Here is a 19,690-nt window from a genome sequence, read left to right as displayed (position 1 = left end):
ATTACCCCAATAAATTTAAGTTTATACATATTTTAAGCAAATACTTAAAGCTTCATTTAATTTGTTTTGTCATTGAATCGTTCTTTAAGTATCGGGATTGACACAAGCATTTAAACAGGCTTTTTGATATTTCTGTCATACGTAATATATTTTTTTTTTAACAAAAATTTAATAAATAAAACAAAGGTTTTGAACTTTTTACTTAACCACAGAAATATTTTATTTAATATTTAATTATTAAAATACTAACCGACAAGCCCACACCAAATTAAGGATCATATTTTTTCCTTTTATTACAACACAGTTTCTTTCAGTGCCTCTGACATCCATCATCTCATCATTATATCATTCACATTCGTTAATATTTTTGAAATATTTTCGCGTAATTTGTTGATATCAATTTACACAGAGCCGCTCTTTAGTCTTGCCCATAATTATATCATTTCGATTGATCGATGCGCCTCGCTCCTCTGGCAGCCCTATAAATTTGTATCCAAGGCTATTATAAAATGCCACGGATACCGGACAGATTTCTCATTGTTCTCAATACATGAGTTATTTAGTTGCTAGCAGTGTAGGGCCCCAGCTCATTACTGGGCTCCAGTTAGAAGACTTTGAGAAGTGGAACCCCATACAGCCCAGCGGGTGTGCCTTGTATAATGTATAATTAAAGATCTTACCCCCGATTTTCCCCCCCGAAAACCCCCTTCTTGTTACCATAGCAGCAGACAGGTGCAGGTGAGTTTTGTAACTTGACGATGATAAATGTGTCGCATGAGCCAGACATAAATGGTTTGATTTGGTGGCAGCCCCAACTGGTTCCTCCCCTTCCCCCAGAACGCGACGCATCATCGCCTTTGGGGCATCGGAACGCCTCGATACCGATACCGAGAGTATTTAAAGCAACTTTCACACTACACTCAATTGTCTGTTTTAGGGCCAAAACGCCCTAAAAGGCCAAAACACGCGCAGACTCAACCGGCCGGCGGAGCAGTGCAAAAAACTAAGAAAAATTATAAAATCAAGTCGGATTCCCGAGACTTCGAAAGCTATAAATGGAGCGGTTGGATACCCTTCAAGTTTAATTTAAAAATCGATAGATAGATCGCTTAGATATTTTACTAAATAAGCGGGTTTTGAAATAGGTCGTTAAGATACGAGTTTTAAAATAAACATAATTAGTTAATGACCTTTATATTTTTAAGGGAAATACAATTCGCATGACCTTTATTTTCGAGGACATCAATACCGCAAATATTTATAACCCTTAACAGGGTATCAAGAACCAAACCTTAGTATTTTTCCATAGTATTTATTTGTAAGATGCACAAATTTGGACACATGTTGCATACCAAAAACGCACAACGTAAAAGGATACTTTTTGCCCCGATTCCGAACCCGAACTCGATTCCGATCCCATCCCGAGTCCCGGCAAACGCCAATAATTTATAAAGCGGACAATAAAATGTTATCAAACAAAAAGTATATACAAACATGCTGGGGAATATGGGGTGTGGGGAATGGGGAATGGGGAATCGGGGGCGAAAGGGGGGACAATCGAGAGTCGACAGGCTGAACTAAATGCCGCACGCCTGCGCATTCTGAACACAGTGAACTCTGCGAAAAAAAAAGAGAAGGAGAGGAAGAGGAGGGTCCTCCTTGGCTGCGATGATATATGAAATCATATAACAGCAATCGGCAGGCCACAACAACAGGAACCACAGATCGCATAAAGTGTGTGTAGTTTATTAAGCGCGCCGAGAAAATGACACAACAACCACATTGGCCTCCTTAGTTGTTGGTCCTCGCCGTATAATTTATGGGCCTTCAGCGAGTTGGCTTAGAGAATTTGCCACAGTTTATTTATGTGGCAGTCGAGCCGAGCGAGAGATCAATGCCTCAATAGAAATGGAAATGAAGTCAACTCCATCAGCAAAACAATCGGAAGAATCGGAGGCGCATTAGCAAAAGAAGATTGATATTCAGAGGAGCAGTAGATGGACTATTAATGAGCAATAAAATTGATCTAATATTTAAATTTTATCAAATGCTTACTTAAAAAAAAATTAACAATTAATTTTGGCTAAGTAATGTAGGTAACATTTTACATTTACATATTAAGGCTTAAGCTTAAATTTATAAAAAGTTAGAAACATTTAATATAAGCCATCATATTACACTTTATAATATATTTTATTTTTATTTTTAATTAAGTAAAGTCGCTTACTAAACTATTTTTATATTATTTCTCATTTTAGAAAACGTTAAAGAGCTAATAACAACTCATTATAATTTAAAATTACAGCAAATTGGAATGAAAATGTATGTTTATTTATTATTATATATGCTCACACTCTTAAAAGGAAATCTTTAAAAGATATGTTAAAAATGTTATAGTTAAAATCAAAAAATCGTCACGTATTGGTCTCAAAAACCATTCGTTTTATTTTACCCGCCATAAATCAATGTTCTATTAAAATATCGTAAATCAAATCCATAAAATTTACAATATTTCAATCAGTTGCTGATCATCAAAAAGTTGCTCCCTCCTTCATTTTTGCATTCCAATAAAGCACCTTCGTCACATGATATCCGAAACAAAGCAAAAACAAAAGAACAGAATAAATAAATAAGCCACAGCCACATTTAAATAATTCGACGAGGCATTCAATCTATATTTAAAGCGAAAATTGATCATAAAATTTGCAAGGCACGTTTCGAAATTAAATCATTTTAGTTGAGCATGAGCGAAGGCTTCGTGCAGTAAAAACAAAACAGAGACCACAAAAAGCATCAAACCTACGGCAATCTGGGCTTTTAAATGATTTTTATAACACTTCTACGGTGGTTTTTCAATAAAACAACAAAAATTCGATGAATTTTATGGCGTGGCAAAAATTTAATGACATCAATCGAACTCCCTCCCCATTGTCTCGCTTTTCTAATATACGAAAAGGCTTTAATGGATTTTTTGTTCGCCTCGGTTCGGTTCGGTTTGGTTCGGATGGGTTTTGTTTTTCGTTTTATTTAAACATATAAACGGGACCATAAAAACAACAAGCAGAGACTCCCTGAAAGCGTGTTAAAAGTAGACTAATGGCTTTTAATTTAAGCCATCGAACCTTGTAAAATGCCAAGCTTTTCCTCCCCAGAAAGCGGGGGGAAAAGTCAACCGAATAATTGAATAATTGCATGCCGGCCAGCGCGTGAGTGTGTTTGATGAACTTTCTCCGACATCCATTCAAAATTAAATCACTTTACGCACTTTAGGCTCCGCCTTTCCAGAGCCTCGATAGCGAAGCTCTGAGATTTTTATCTCCATCCAAAGCGGCGCCTTAAACAAACAACAATTTGCCCGTTTTTGTCTACACACAAACGCATGTATCTTGAAGATACATTTGCGTGCCAATGGCGTAATTTACCACTTAACATATCAATTGTGCGGCTATTAATCAAACAACAGACGAGTCGGGGCTTGGGGCCCCTAACTCTGGATTCCTGCTTTGATTTGTACGCATCGGTTGTCAAACAAGTGAGACAAAAGCTGAAAAGATATATAAAGTTCCACGCATACACATACTGGAAAAAATTGTGATCCCAATCTAAAAAAGTTTAAAGCATTCGTATGACTTTATAGGCGAAATATAAAAGTTGTACGCAATTTAAAACCGCTTGTATTAAAACCGCTTGAATTAATACCGCTTGTTTAATTTTTAAGACTTGTTCGTTGATTAAACAAAAACTTATTTAAAGCCTTTAAAAAAATCGATTACTTTACATTTGTAAGTAACAAAAAGAATTTTTATTTATCACTTAAATTGATTTTCCGAAATTAAGCTCGGCTTAGGTTTTAGGAAGGTAAATTTATTTATTTACAAAAAGCTGCTACTTTCTAGAAAAAGCCAAGCTACAGTTTTTTTTTAAGTGCACACATAGAGATTTTTCGTATCGTAAATGTCCATCAAAGTCCACAAGCAGCGAGTCAAATCATAATAGGAGCATAAAGAGTAGAATTTTTAACACCTCACTCCTCCGCACTCGAGCTCTTTTGTTCTCCGCCCTGGACACAGTGGCCCCCCCTCGTCTTAGTTTTATTTCACTTATTTTTATTCAGCCCGGTCTCATTGGCAGTTGGACATCCCATCAGAGGGCGATCGATAAACGCTCTGGCATTCCGCCGGTATTCGCCCCGAAAACTATTCCATTCAGGCTGTCAGATGACGCCGTCTAATTGCTTTTGTTTGCTCCACTAAGGTGCCTAACGAACTCGAGTGCACGGAGCCACAGAAATATAACAACTCAATTCGAAAAGCGAAACAAATATCTCGAACTCCTTCAGCTGATAGGTGGCGATGAGGATGGAGATTGGCGGGAAAACACTTAAGCGCCAAAGTGTATCTTTGATCTTTTGAAGATGAAGAACTGACCCCACTCGACTGCCGTTGATGGTCGATTTTGGGGCAGAGGTTTTCGTTTCGATTTTGTAGTGCCGTTTTATTTGCCTGGTTGTTCTAAGGGCATGTGAGTCAGTGATTTTGTGAGTACAAAGTGAAATCTTTAGACCAACATAAAAACTTTTTAAACAAATTGCAAATACTTTTGAATATTTTTTTTACTTTCGATGCTCCCAAATTAATTAATCTCAATAAGAGTTATTAACTAAGAGCTAAAAAATTGAATAAAAATATTAATATACCCTTGCAATTAAAATAATATAACTTTAGTACCCTTGCGGTTTTAAGAATAACGTTTTAGCAATAACGTAAAAATTATTTGTATTATTTATTTTATTTTTTAATTATCCGACTTTTGTAAAATATATCTAACTGTCTTATGTTTTACTCGTAAATGTTTTAAAGTAAACAAAAGTTTACTTCTTTTTTCCTTAATTTAAAAATTTTATCCAGATAGATTTAAGACTGAAAGACAAATTTAAGTAGAAACGGACAGACCGACATATCGGATCGACTCTGCTGATGATCCTAAATAAAGATATATATATTTTTGTAGCTAGGGAATAAAATCAAACCGACCACCGAGCTCTAACATATTTTTTCATGCGACATCTAACGTTTTTTACTTGAACTAGCGAATTCTACATGCTTCTTACACACAAATTCTACACGTTTCTAACATGTTGCATACATTTACTGTTGTTTGTTGCGCCTCAGTAACATAGCTCAAAAAAGTATGCTACACACTTATTGGCTGTTAACGGAATTGTGAGTTGCGTTCTAAATTAAAATATAAATTATAGCTAATAATCCCATAAAAATGAAAAACAACTTTATTTTCTGGCCACTTATATATTTTCAATGCTGTTTCGTGTTAGCAAAATTTGTCATTCGGGTTATTGTTTATTGAATGGCTTGACTTATGCCTATGGAAAATTCCAACATTTTGCACACTTTGTATTTGTTATTTTTAAAGCAACAACATTCTTGAAATATTTTCAATTTATTGTTTGTATATTTTGTTTTCGGGGCAGTAGGAATAAAAATTGCAAATTTATACATACGTACGCGCACTCTAAAAACAATAAAGTAACAAATGTCTTAGGATACATAAATTTTGTCTATTTCTCATATGTATATTTCCTCTTGTATATTTATAAGTTGTTATATATATGTTATTTTTAATAGCCATATTATTAGTTAGAAGTAAGCATACTATCTGTACAAGATTTTTCATTTGGTTTTATTGAGTTAAGAGTTCAGAAAGAGGATGATCCCAATGGCACATTAAAGCCTCAATCCTTCAAGATGATTCTGAAAAAGAATAATTTCATTAAAAAAGTAAATCCAATATATTTTACATTTTTCTAAGTATTTAAAGAAACCATTAATTTGGTTGTTAAAATTAAAACTACTACAAATTTCAAAAAGGTTTTAGCCCATGATTTTTTAAATATTAAAAACGATTTGATTTTAAAATATTATAAATTAAATAATGCTCTAGGCATGGTAAAATTTTATATCAATAATATTTTTTTTTTTGAAGTAAACTTATATAATTTTATAAACAATTTTAAACAATTTAAATTCATTTTATTAGTTTATTTGATTTTTTTGATTAGCGATTAGCTCACCGAGCGAAGGAAGTCCGTCAATAACACTTAATTGTTTATTATATTTAATTATTTTGAACATTTTGTCATATATATATAAATGAAACTTAGCATTTTGGCCTATGAGAACAGATTTGTTTATTTTCACAGAATATATTTTTGAAAATAAATTGTTTTATATATATTTTTAACTGTTCATCATATGCTGGGATGTTTCTTTGTAAAGAACTCTATGTTGACTTCATGTATTTTTATACCCTTGCAGAGGGTATTATAATTTTGGTCAAAAGTGTGCAACGCAGTGAAGGAGACATCTCCGACCCTATAAACTATATATATTCTTGATCAGGAACACCTCCTGAGTTGTCCGTCTGTCCGTCTGTCTGTTTCTAAGCAAACTAATCTCTCAGTTTTAACTGATTAACTGATATAATAACTATATATAACCATATAACGGATTAATCGGAAATGTCATAACTTTGGTGTTAGTAAAGTTAGGAAGCTGGGATTTCCTATGGGTTTTATATTTGGCCAATCAATCCGACATACCAAATTTCATAAGGATCGGCCTACTATATCCTATAGCTGCCATATAACTGATTAATCGGAAATGCCATAACTTCCTAAAGTTAGGAAGCTGGGATTTCCTATGGGTTTTATGTTTGGCCAATCTATCCGACCTATCAAATTTCATAAGGATCGGCCGACTATATCCTATAGCCGCCATATAACTGAACGATTGGAAATGCCATAACTTTGGTGTTATTAAAGTTAGGAAGTTGGGATTTTTTATCAGTATTAAGAATGCATCATATGGATAATTTTGGAGAATATAATTTACAGAGTGTTCTGCAAGGGTATATTAACTTCGGCTCCGCCCGAAGTTAGCTTTCCTTTCTTGTTTATAATGAATTTAATAAATTTCACCATTTACAAACCTCGAGTTTTACCTATAGACTGTAAAATATTCAAAAAATCGATGCTATCAACAGTTCACTATGTTTTTAAATCATATACAAAGAAAATACGAAAATTACACGTCAATTGCTTGTTCTTAAAATTGTTAACAAGTTTGTAGGGTTCTTCAACAAAGTTAAAACTTAACAAAAGTTTCAAAATTTAATTTAAGCTAAGAGATACGCTTAAATTAACTGAGTCCACACTTTGCCCCTGAATATTTTATATCCTCCAACTGGATATTAAATGTTATGACTTAATTTAAAAAATATTCTTATCGATTGAAATTTTTCAATACTCACATGCGTTTTCTTAACGATTTTCGCTTTCTGCGAAGCTTTTTGTATGTGAATTTGCTCGGTGAGATTTTGTAGTCTTCATCGAATTCCAGTTCGAGTTTAATTAGATTTTGCAAGTTCAACTGGCAGTCCTGCAGCAGAGTGGAAAGAAATGAGTAGGGGAAATCAGGGAGTGAGGCATGCACCCACCTCCAGGTTCTTAAAGTGCCAACGGGAGTCGCCGGGGGATCCCCCATCGCTGGTCAGTTCGCTGAGACAGGTGCGCATTGTGGGCCAGCACTGGCAGCGTTTGTTTGTGATCTCGCAGCCCGGCTGCAAAACAATCGAATCGCTGTCGGAACAATTATCGTGCTGACTGTAGGTCAGGGCGGTCAGGTGCTGCAAATCTATTTAGAGCACAAGCAAAACAAATAAAGTTATTAACACCAAAGCGATGAGAAGAGAAAAACTGTTGGTGCGCATTAATTCTCATATTAAATGTTCATTAAGCCCTAAAATGAACTTTGATTTTAAGCGCATTAAAAGAGATTATGGTGACATTTATTTTAAATTAGTCGACCCAATATAAGCCGACCGCATTTGCATTTTCGTGTTTAGTTTTGCATAATGTTTATCCGATTTTCGTTTTTGGCTATATTTCTTCCTCTGCAACTCGGATTCGCAAAGGTTGGTTAATTTAGCCTCAAACAATAATTTGTAATTTAATTTCCCTGGTAGAGCAACTATGACATTGTCATCTCAAATCTGGGCTGCGATATTGCAACCAAGAAATACGTCAATGAATTGGATTGCCAACTTCTACGAAAACGGATTCCCATGGTATCGGCCAGATTTATTTTGAATCAAACCATCGATTACTTCGACATTCATGCCACATTTGATTTACTCAAAAAAGATAAAAGCCGCTTAAACGTGGCCGATATCAAGATGGATGGGTGCAAGTACTTAGGCTCGATGTACCAAAACAATATTATTGGCAAACTGTTCAGAAGACTAAAGACTGTCAGTAACTTGCCAGGTAATTGTCCTGTGTTGAAGGTGAGTTAAATATTACCAAGCTTCCTAATTAACTGCACACGATCTTTTCTTACTAAGTTTGTCAGATTTTTCAAAAAAATTACATTAAATTTTTTTTTTAATTTATTTGTTATTACAAGTTTAAAACGATCTTTTTATAAATTATTTTCATATCAATTAAAGTAAAATTTTTAATTTTTAGTGATTTTAATTATAGTGCTAATAAGAACCTATTTGCATTGGAAAATAATCCATATAATATAATCCATTTTATATTGAAAATTCTTCTTGCAATCAGTGACTAATAAGGGGTAATAAATAGCCACACTCTCACACTTTAAATTTGTGGAAAATTTTATTATTAAGTTTAGAGCCTAAAACGCTTTTTTCCAAAATCTTCTGTCTTAAATCCAGTAAAACGCAAAGTATAAAAACCTAAACGTTTTCATATAATTTTGAGACTTTTAGTTTCAAAAGACTATTTTAATTTTCATACTCATGAAGAGTGTATTATAATTTCAGTCAAAAGTTTGCTACGCAATAAAGGGGAAGTTTCCAACCCTATAAAATATATATATATTATTGATCAGCATCACCTGCTCTACGCAAACTAGCCCTATCCCCAAAAAATAGTATTTTATAGCCATTTCTGAAATTCGGTTTTATTTTTAAAAATCGGATAGCTGCCAAAGAAACAAGTAAATACAAATATTTTCATACTTTTAGACAAGTTAATAACTGGTTTCAAATCCCTAATAGAAAAGGGCACAGAAAATAATTTGGCTTTCCATTAAAATTTAATAGTCTTCATGTTAGTTAGAGAAGTTCGACTTCAAAATTCGTTTTATTGAAGTTAACCAAACTTATCAAAACTGAGAAAATATAAATATGTTTCGATGACAACAAACGGAGAAAGCAATTTAATGAAATAGAATTTCCGTTTGCTTTTTAGCTAGTAGCTCGATTTTGAAACTTTGCCCTGCCCAGCATGATGAAGACAAATATTTTCCTTTGGGAAACAACTTTCAATAAATAAAAGCAAATATTTGTCAACATTTCGTGTTGTGGCACTCTCGACGAGCAAAACTAGTTAAATTTGAACAACATTCTGCCGTTATTTCATTTTCATTTCCCATTTTCATTGCAAATTGCCGCACGGCCGGAACATATTAATTCCCCAAACACAATTACACGCAAAAACCGAATTGATGCCATCAAATTATGCAGGGAAAACTGTTCGAGATCCGCAACTATACATTCAAATCGGACGAATTCCCGCCAGGAGTTCCGCAGGCCAAATGGCAAGTGCGAATCAAATTGCTGAAGCGCTCCGAACTGGTTGCAAACGTATCCATCGAGGGCTCTGTGGTCTATAATACGTGATGTTAATGCATAATGGATGCGACTAAATACGAGTGCTCCATAACCATAACCCGCTCGCTGGTCTCTATCTCTCCTTCTTTTTAATGTGTTTACACAGGAAAAAATTAATTATGCATTACCGATATAGACTTTACCAAATCTCAAGGATTTCTACTGTTTAAAAATATTTATATAAACAAAAAACAAAAGATGTCATGATAAGCACTTTAAAATATATATAAATAAACGAAAAACAATATTTGTAGCATGATATGAAATCTCTTTTTGTTTTGTGTCTAAAAATATGCTTTATAGATTGCAACAAAACATTTAGCAGAAGAATAATTATGTAAAGAATACTTCATTGATTATATAAAATTGAATTGTAATTTAATGGTTAAAACCGAACTAACTAAGAATCTCTTTTAAGAATACAAAGATTGGCAGATTCACCAACAAAAAAAAATGTAAATTAAATTGTCATACTACAATAGAAAAATCAATAAAAAATCGTACAGAAAAATTGACTACAAACATTTTAAGAACTATTTTAAGATAACTTGATTCTTATTAAGATAAGATTATTTAAGATAACAAAATAAACCAACAAAATATGTGACAGAAAAATGGACTAAGAACATTTCTAGTTGAATTTTAAGAGGCCTCCCCTGCAAAACATTTTCCGCCATATTTCAAATATTAAACTTGTATTTATTTTTCTCCGTGTATATAGTAGATACACATATCTATCGACTTACCCATGCATACGCCCAATCCGCTGCTAATGGGCAGCTTGGTCACACACTGCAGGGGCGGCTCACATTGACCGGAAAATCCGCCCGGTCCGCCGCAGGACTCGCCCAAAGTTTTGGCGCATATGCGACAACATCTGCGAATAGTTGGACGTATATGACATTAATATATGAAGCGTAATCCATGCAACAGAGATGGATCAATCCCAGTAGTAATTGATTCGATACCGTCTTGGATTCGATAAGCGTTAACAATTAGTTAACACTCTGTATTGTGATGTGGGGGCGTTTTGAGTGCCTGCTGTGAATTCCTAAGCAGTACGTGACTCACGATGCAAATTGGATTGGAATTTAGATGAGTCACTCTGATGCCTGACTCCCTTAATTATATCATTGCCAATTATTGAGGTCGTAGTGTGGTTACGCATTTTTGACCTTTTCTTTTATTTTGATCACATCACAGCACTGATAACTATTTACAGTTAAACGCTATTAATTTGATTTGAATACGTGAAATTATATTAAAACCTATAATTCTTATAAGTAATAATAATAAATACTTAAAAAGAACGTATGAGTAGCAATAGTGAGGGAGTTGTAATTAAAACTATTTTGAAATTTTATTAAAATGTTTCACTTTGAGCTTCTTGTAGCCAATTGACTTTTAATTTAAATTAGTTATTTATAAAATGTATTTAATTATAAATAATAAGTTGTATCAATAAAACCACAAAGTTTTAATTTTATGCTTTTTTTCGTGTGGAAAGCATTTCAACATAACAATATTTTTGATAATGGCAAAAGTAATAAGCAAAGCTTTATGCACAATTAAATTTTCTCTAATGTTTCGGCAACCATTAAGCCACCAACGTTAATAAATGTAGAATTCGTTTGCTAATTATACAAACATCCTAACCTTTGCATTTTAAAACCAGATTAAAATTCAGCAATTTATTTTGGTAATAAAAATATTGATAGTCGTGAGAGTTTCCGCACATTATACTCCAACAAATGGATAAAGTACCATATAAAACTTTAATTTAGTTAATCATGCAAATAAAATAATAATACCATTAGTATTTTCTATATTGGGGTTTCCTATTGTAACAAACGTAAGTTTTTACACTTTTATAGTTGGGAAAAATAAAACAAATTTTTCGAAAGCAAATGAAATAAAATTGATTTGACTAAAGAACGGTTTGGAAAATGGAAAATTAGCTAAATGCTTGCAAGGAATTACATAAAACCGCAGAAATAATGCCTGATATCAATTTCTCCGCTTAGCTTGACAATAAAATCGATGATATATTCACGCGGGCAGCCCCATTCGCTGGCCAGAAATTATCTGTTTAATTTGAGTGCAGGGAACGGCGACTTACTTGCAGGGATCCCAGAGCATAAGTCCTTTTCCGGGGCAGTCGGGCGAGCGGATAACGTCGCACTCCTTCGGATTGCAGTAGCATTTGAGCCCGTTCACCACGTTGCTGCTGCCGCCAGATGCTGCCATTATCAGGAGCAGATAGCACCACAAGTAGATGAGCAGTGCGCTCACGTTCAGGCGGCCGAAATAACTTCCGTTCGGGCGCATCCTATGCGGAAGTTTGGCTTTGTTGTGCTGCTGTTGCTCTAGCTGTTGCTGTTGCTGTTTGCCGGCCCCCCTCAACGTCCTTGTGCGTAGTACATCCTGCACCTCAGCCTCCCCCCTCGGCCACCCCACGCCCCTGGCACTTCCGCCCATTTATAGGCAATCTTTATTGCGCTCCTGCTGGCTCTACGGTGCGTTCCACTTCCACCGCCTGCGATGATGATGATGGGGATGTCGGATTCTGGTCCTGGCTGCGACTACTGCGAGTACGGGTGCGGGGCACGGGGCCGGGGCAGGCAATTTGCATGTTGACTGAAAAGAGCAAGAGCGTTTTGAAATGATTAAAATGCCGTAAACTTGCCCACTCCTTGAATTGCCCCTGAATAGGCGTTTTACAATTGAAAATTGCGGAAATCGGTTGCCGGTCTAATTTCATTAAAATTTCATCGACATTGCCTACTTCTCGGTGGTCATAAATTTGTAAAATGGTTCGCTATTCGGTTCGGTAAAATGAAATATCCTAAAATGGTGACATTTTATGTGCTAATCAAATCTCTAATTAATTAGGGCCATTTAGAATTTCGATGAGCAATAAAATAAGAATTACGATCTCAGGCGGATGATTTCTTTGCTAGCCTTGCTTTGTGAACTAAAGCTTGACAATCGAATTAGTGAAATATATACTAATTTTTATACTTATCCTACCAACGGTGCTTTTCGTTTAATCTTATTTAGTAGACTTAATCCCTTCATTACTTCAGGTAATTATTATACGGATCAAAATCGATCTATCAATGCCATGGTTAAAGTTTGTCATTTGTGAGAAAAAGGTAACAGGAAGTCAAAATGCTCGGGAACACAAATTCGCTGTCTCAATGTAATACATGGTCTATTTATACACGAAGCTAAGAGTTTCCAGCCGAATAAACTCTAACCGTGCATTGAGATATGAAAGGAATTCAAAACAGCAATTTAACTCAATGTAAAAACATGCAGTGTAAAATTGTCTCGTTCTCAATTAAAGCGAAATATTGTATCTTTATATTACATTGTTTATACTGTACTGTATTTTAGTAATTAGTAAAGTAAAAAAAAATAAAATTGTTAATATTTTTGGAGTATCGATAAGCAAAATGAAACTTAAAACTTGTCATGTTCATTTTTAATATTAAGTTGAAATGCTGTTTTGGAAACATGTACGTCCTAAATATAATGTTGAAATATATGTATCTAACTTAGAACTATTACCTAGAGGCAAAGTTCTAGTAAAAATACGTTGGTTGACGAAAATTACGAAGGAAAATTCACCCACTTCTCCTTTTCAGGCTTGATAGTCAACATTTATTTTCGACTTGTATGACATCAAACCTTGTAATGAATTCCCGTTCGAACATTAGCATCGCATTGAGAAAGTGGATTAGTGTTGCCCAGCAATTAGGAACTATAACCATTACATGACATTGATAAATCGTCCCTAAGAATTTTGTTTTAAATGCTAGCCTTGAGCAAGACTTACATTTCCGAGAAAAGTGGCAAGTTCGCATTCCGCATTTACCCTGAGTTTAAGTTTTTTCAACAAATGGTTTTTCTTACATAACTAGAGAAGTATAAATTTAAGAGTAGAATTTGTTAGTGTCCTATAGGATGGCATTAATATCTACACAATAAAATATAGATAATAAATTTTCATTACATTTTAATGAGCAATTATTGGCAAAAAGAATCGACATTAAAATCGTAATAAAATGGGACACTCAAAAATTGGTAAGGGAATTTTAAAGTTTTGGCAAGCAGAAGCACAAACCAAGTTATCATTTGCATGATTTTAGCTTCGGATTTGATTGATTTTTTTAAGGGTGAGTTTGAGTACAAAAATACTAAGCCATTAAGGATTTACAATAATAAATGTATGTTTGCATTTGAAGCGTTAGAATACAATAAATATGGAATAAAGTATAACAATGTTTTGCTGTTGGGAAATAAATTTTTAATGTGTGGAGATAGTTAGGAAAACTTTTGTGCCCTAGAACCAATTTGTTTTTCCCATAACTTAAATAAAATAAAATATTAAACTAAACTAATAAATTATTAATTAGAATTTCGGTATTGATAAAACAAAAAGAAGTTAGTTAAAAGTTACAAATTTTTAATCTGTGGCCATGAATTGCCATAAAATGCATGAATTAAACAATAAATTTATCTACAAAATTTAACAGAATTAGTTTAAAGAAAGCTAATCTGTATTAAATTTACAATAACTTTTTTGTTCATCAGGTTGAAAAAGTTTCCTCGACCCTTACTGGCAATTAAAGTTTTCCCATTTAACTTCCCCCAAGCCTTGACGGTGTCATATACCCTGTTTTAATCAAGCTGGCTTCAAATCGCACTTCGGCGACTTCAGCTTAATTAACCAAACGTGGTCAGGGCCAAAATCAGTGCCTGGAAAATGAACTCGCTGCCAATACAGCAAAAAAAGGAAAATACTGTTCCGATGTTCAGCAAAAAACTTCGGAAATTAATTTCAACGAATCCCCAAAAGTATGCCACATGCCAAAAAGTTGTTGGAAATTCAACAATGAAGGAGATGGGGCGACGTGTAGGTGAACGAAATGGCATGAAAGGAATATCCAATTTATTAGAACACATGCCCAACTAATTTTTATTTAAACGTTTGATGTCCTGCGACACCCACTCCACAACAGTCCTAACCTACTTCAATATATTTTCGAAATTGTTGCGCAGTTTATTTGCCTCGAAATCAATGGAAAAATAATACACTTTTGGCAATTGCGAGTTGTTTTTGACGCTTTTGTGTATTTTCTCTATTTTTCTGATGAGTATTGCTTTCACTTTGCCTTGGCCGAAAGGACACTCGACATTATTGCCATTGCTGTTGTTTTTCCAGTTGCCTGTCAACCACTTTCAATTTGCCATTCAATTTTTGTTGTGTTTTTTTAACAACGCCACCGAAACAGTCACAAAGCCTTCGCACACACTCTCACACACACACACACGCAGGGGCACACACCTCGTTACACCTAACGATAGACGTTTAGGACTAGCAGTCGCTCTGTATGCTATATGCTAAAGTGGTCCTTGTTGTTGTTGGCGATGTCCTGACGTTAAACTTTCGGTTCCGACGAATCCCAATGAATTTTTCATGCGCTTTTGTCTGCCGCACGCGGCCATTTATGGCAGGAGACTGAACTAACCTGCTGCCGCCGTCGCTGCATAGACCATTTGCCAGTTAGAACGGACATGTATCGCTCCGATTTGGGGATATGCTCGTGTTTTTGTTCTTGTTTCTGTTCTCTCCCAACAATATATCCCACTATTTCCTCTCACCGCGCAGGCGCCTTTGCAATAGAGCCTGGAAGGCAGAGTTATCAGACATAACAAGCGAAGGACTCTCGTGGTACTTATTGAATTTCGGTTTATACGGCAGCATATTTCGAGATAATGATTTCGAGAGAAATTTCCCTATTTTTTTTTCACGGATTGGGCATATCTTCGTATATTCCTTAACGGTCTTATCTGCTTATCTTAAAGTTAAGTTTGAAGTAGCTTGTAAGCTGAAAAGTCGTAAAGGACGAATAAGGGTTTTAGCTTAACAATTAAAATATCGTTTTAAGTGAAAGATTAAAATCTCCCAAAACTTGTTTTTAGCTTCATCTAAAATATTTGTTGCTGTAATCCATGTTGATCTGCGTGTAAGTCTAACCTTTCATTTAATATTAATATGGTAACCTCTATAACATTTTTTTAAAAATGGTTACACAAAGAGGGTACCAGTGGGTTCTGGGAACATTTATTAACTTGTTAATATGGAATTTATAATTAGTGCTCCTCTAAAGGTTTAAAGTTAAACTTTCTTTAATCCTGCTTTAGAAATGTAAGGCTTTCATTTCGGTTGATTTAAATCATTATCAAATTTTGAAATGAGTCTTCTTTATTTTTATATAATCAATTGTTCCAAAATGTAAAGAATTAAGAAAGAAAGCTCTCAATATTTTTCCATACGCAATCTTAACCGCCGCATAAACGCCGCATTAGTGAACAGCTCTTTATGATTATGGCGCGCGCAAACAGCGGATGCAGAAACATCCTTCAAAATATAAAGTCATTTTTGTTTATTATAATTACAAATAAAGAGCAGGATGCAGGGACTTAAGCCTAAGCTGATCCTGAAGGGGCGTTGCCGAGATTCTCAGCGAAGCAGGTTAATGGCCAATTTAAAAGTATGAAAGTCGTTTGGTCGTTTGTCTTGTGATTATTTTATATATGTACGTATTTTTTAGCTGCTCGCAGTTTAGGCCGCAACTTTGATGATGAGGCAACCGTGTCAGCTGCTAATAAGCATCGCTCTAAGCAATTTGCCTTCAATAAAAACCACACACCGCACGGGCCTATCATTTTAGCCCCTCTAAAAAGCGGGCAAAAAACTTGCAACTTTTCCAATTAGCGTAAAACAGACGTTTGAGACCAAAGTACACGAGAGAGTTCAAGTCCGAGCTCCAGTGATGTGGGTGCACACGTTCGCCCCCCATCCCCCTTCCCCACTCCCCTCCCCCACCGATGATGAGTCCAATGCCGCAGTAAATGTTGCGTAAAACAACTGCGGACTCGGGCTGCTGGCTACCACCCAACCACCCCCAACCCACCAACCCCCGCAGATTTACAATTGAACAAAAGAGCAATCGGGAATTATGAGCGGCCAAAACTTTTTTAACAACAATAATGGAACGTAAAGAAAACGTTCAACTCACAAAAAAAAAAAGAATTTAAAAATAACTGAACCAAGAATATAAAAATATCAATGCAGTGGGAAAAAATATGGTAATCGATTCGGTAACCTATTGGGAGTGATAACATCAGATGACTTTTTAAACATGCTAAATCTATATTTTGTATAATAACACGTAGGCGAACTATATCAATATTGGTTGTTGAATAATATAAATAAACGGAAAAATGTATATAAGATGTAATATATAAATACAATGTCTATGCTTTTTTACACTAACTTTAAATTATCAAGACCATATTGTCGTTTCAGGTTCCATATATTTAATTAAAAAGTATTACGTCAGTAATATCTTTAAATATTTATTAAAAACTATTAAAGCGTAATGCAGGACAACTCTTATGTTATATTATAATACAAATTAAGAATTATACTTTAAATCTATACATTTATAAGATAAAAAAATGGATTGTATTACATTTAAATTTTTTCTCTGTGCGTGTAGGTGGATGGGGAAAAAATATTGAAAACTTGTGCGCTCGACTTGATATGCTGCAAAAAGTAAATGTGCAACAATGTGGTGGGTGGGTGGCAGCAACTTAAATTGTAAGTGCCCCTCCCCACAGAATGCAGCATTTCGGCTATTAATTCTTGAACAATTGCCAGAGGCAAAAGTTTGCTTCGATGGTTATGGAAACAAGTGAAAAAGAAAAAACACCGAGACTGCAGGAGGCGAAAAGAGACTTCCCGCAGTCGGTGCACAAAATTTATTTCCAATGTTTCATTACTTAACAACTTTTTGATGACAGTTTTATTGGCATTTAAACAAAAATTGAAGTGTTCTTTTCAGCCATACATATTTTTCACATTTTTCGTTATTTTTTTCTGAGTTTTGGAGTACGTCATAAAACATTAAACACGAGAAAAACGCACACAAAAAGTTTGCTACGATTGGAGAGGCTGGGGCTGGAAAATGAGACCATCAAAGCCGGGCGGGAAATGGTGAAGGAAAGCAAGATTGCTAGGCTACAAAAGTTGCCATGTTTCCATCGAAACGGGGTGGCTTGTAATCTGCAATTATATCGGGGCAGTCGGATTCAGATAGAAGCAACACTTTCTGAAAAAGTTGGGAAAGTTGGCTGCACAAACACAAAATGTGATTCAAAGTTGCAGAGCTGAGTGTGCTTCAGAAATAAATAAATGTTAATTTCGAGAGATAAAATCAAACAGAGCAAGAGATATTTTCAGAGGAAGAACTAATTGAGATATTCGGTTGAAGTACAACATAAAATTGGCCCACAATGGTAAGCCCATTTTTCTATTGATTTAATGATATATACTTCAACGGCTGTAAAATTTTTCCCATTGAAAATGTTAAATTTTTTCCACAGTCACTTCAAATGTCGAAAATAAAATACGGAATAGCCTGTGGTAAGTATTTATTTCTATTTTTAGAAGGTTTTCTATGAACATAAAACAACAAATTTAAACTTTATAACAAATATTGTAATTAAATCTTAATTTTTTAAATAATTTGAAATTAACAAAAAAGTAAAATATTTTATTTAATATATTTTTTTTTAATGTTTGTTTGGTTATGGATATTTGTAAGTCGTTAAAAAATATAATTGTATGCACTTTTGAAGTGATTTATACTTTTCACCGAACTCACAACTAACCACAACTTCTTAAAAGTTACTACTTGCAACCTAAATTTTTTTTTCAAAAGTTAACCCTTAAATATTTTTTTACATTCCTTATCCAATGTCCACTAATCAACCTCGATCCTTTGCCATCCCAGATCGTAGGCGACCACCCAATTAACCATTATTCCGAAATAAATTTGAATTACAAAATAATCCAAGCCAATCCTAGCCGGGAAGAAAAAAAGCAAATTTACGCAGCGGCCACAAAATTTATTTTGAACAATTTTTTTAAGGGATTTGCGTCGGGGTAATTTGCGTGTTTTTTTTTGCGCTTTGGCTTTATAGTCGCCGGGTTTTTGGCGGTTTGGGGGATTGTGGAATGTCCGCAGTGGCCGAGTAATTTGCCACTCGTCCATTTTAAATTACATTAGCTGAGTCGCGCCAAAGAAGTTTGGGGGCGGTGTTTGGAGGGGGAGAGTTCTGGTCAAATGCATATTTCTCGTTTCAATTACTTTCGCGGGGAAGAAAAGCTGGCGGCGGATGCCAGCACTAGCGGATATTTTAACCCCCAAACATCCGCATTTTCCTTAATGAAATTTGCATATAAATTGCAGGACCCAAAGTTGGAAGTTGAAAGTTGATTTCGATTATTTGATGGGCGACTTTCATGGAGTCCTCGCGACGCCATCATCGTCCATTGTTCCATCTTGTTTTTCTGTTGCTGTCTTCTTTCATTCCGCTCTGTATTTTATGTTTTCTTCCTTTTTTTAGGTTGTCAAAATGTCGACTTGTTTATCTTTTACATGACGCAACACTGTGGCATCATCATCATCATCGTCGCCGCTCCGTTGCATTGCCATCCAGATTCAGAGAGTTGTGGCATGCCGCACGCCAAGTGGAGCGCACTGCTGAAAAAGTATGCAGCTCCATTTCCCCGCCCCCTTTTCCGGCCAAAGGCCCCGCCCCCCGTCACATAACCAAGCCGTGGAAAATGAGTGAAACTAAAGCCGGCTGGCTGAGTGGCATTTAATGCACAGCTAGGACACAAAGTCGGGACAGCTGGAGATATAACCACAGCGATGTCAGCACATGTGGAATTTGACTTTTTACGTGGCCTCGAATTGCAGCTTTGGACTATGCTGTATCCTGGCAGGTAATTGCCCACCCTGTTCTATACAAACTTGAGCTGGTTAGGAAGAAATAATGGTGTTATTTAATACAACGTATTTAAATTATCCTACTAAAAATACACATTAAAGAT

At 35.1% G+C, this 19,690-nt stretch overlaps 2 protein-coding genes across 2 annotated transcripts; one reads left to right on the top strand and one right to left on the bottom strand.

The window, feature by feature from the left end:
* Positions 1 to 5,296: 5,296 nt before the first annotated feature.
* On the bottom strand, positions 5,297 to 15,224 carry LOC108044749 (cysteine-rich motor neuron 1 protein). The gene is made up of 6 exons (XM_044461574.1): positions 15,068 to 15,224; positions 11,834 to 12,351; positions 10,461 to 10,591; positions 7,513 to 7,709; positions 7,327 to 7,454; positions 5,297 to 5,768 (listed from the first exon to the last, which is right to left on the bottom strand). The coding sequence occupies exons 2-6, from the start codon at positions 12,190 to 12,192 to the stop codon at positions 5,750 to 5,752; spliced, it is 834 nt and encodes a 277-aa protein (XP_044317509.1). The 5' UTR covers positions 12,193 to 12,351; positions 15,068 to 15,224; the 3' UTR covers positions 5,297 to 5,749.
* Positions 7,930 to 9,774, top strand: LOC108044742. Its single transcript, XM_044461575.1, has 3 exons — positions 7,930 to 7,989; positions 8,041 to 8,361; positions 9,568 to 9,774. The coding sequence occupies exons 1-3, from the start codon at positions 7,930 to 7,932 to the stop codon at positions 9,721 to 9,723; spliced, it is 537 nt and encodes a 178-aa protein (XP_044317510.1). The 3' UTR covers positions 9,724 to 9,774.
* Positions 15,225 to 19,690: the final 4,466 nt, after the last annotated feature.

The sequence above is a fragment of the Drosophila rhopaloa genome, unplaced genomic scaffold, assembly GCF_018152115.1.
Source record: "Drosophila rhopaloa isolate 14029-0021.01 unplaced genomic scaffold, ASM1815211v1 contig_47, whole genome shotgun sequence".
Classification (NCBI taxonomy): domain Eukaryota; kingdom Metazoa; phylum Arthropoda; class Insecta; order Diptera; family Drosophilidae; genus Drosophila; species Drosophila rhopaloa.
This window is presented reverse-complemented; position numbering and strand designations above follow the sequence as displayed.

Bases quoted from the DNA above. Each gene is read 5' to 3' on its own strand.
- LOC108044742 (XM_044461575.1), top strand. From the start codon at position 7,930: ATGTTTATCCGATTTTCGTTTTTGGCTATATTTCTTCCTCTGCAACTC. The intron at 7,990-8,040 runs GTTGGTTAATTT...TTTCCCTGGTAG, and splicing joins TGCAACTCGGATTCGCAAAG to AGCAACTATGACATTGTCAT. The intron at 8,362-9,567 runs GTGAGTTAAATA...CAAATTATGCAG, and splicing joins GTAATTGTCCTGTGTTGAAG to GGAAAACTGTTCGAGATCCG.
- LOC108044749 (XM_044461574.1), bottom strand. From the start codon at position 12,192: ATGGGCGGAAGTGCCAGGGGCGTGGGGTGGCCGAGGGGGGAGGCTGAG. The intron at 10,592-11,833 runs GTAAGTCGCCGT...AACTATTCGCAG, and splicing joins ATGCTCTGGGATCCCTGCAA to ATGTTGTCGCATATGCGCCA. The intron at 7,455-7,512 runs GTGGGTGCATGC...ACTCTGCTGCAG, and splicing joins GGCACTTTAAGAACCTGGAG to GACTGCCAGTTGAACTTGCA.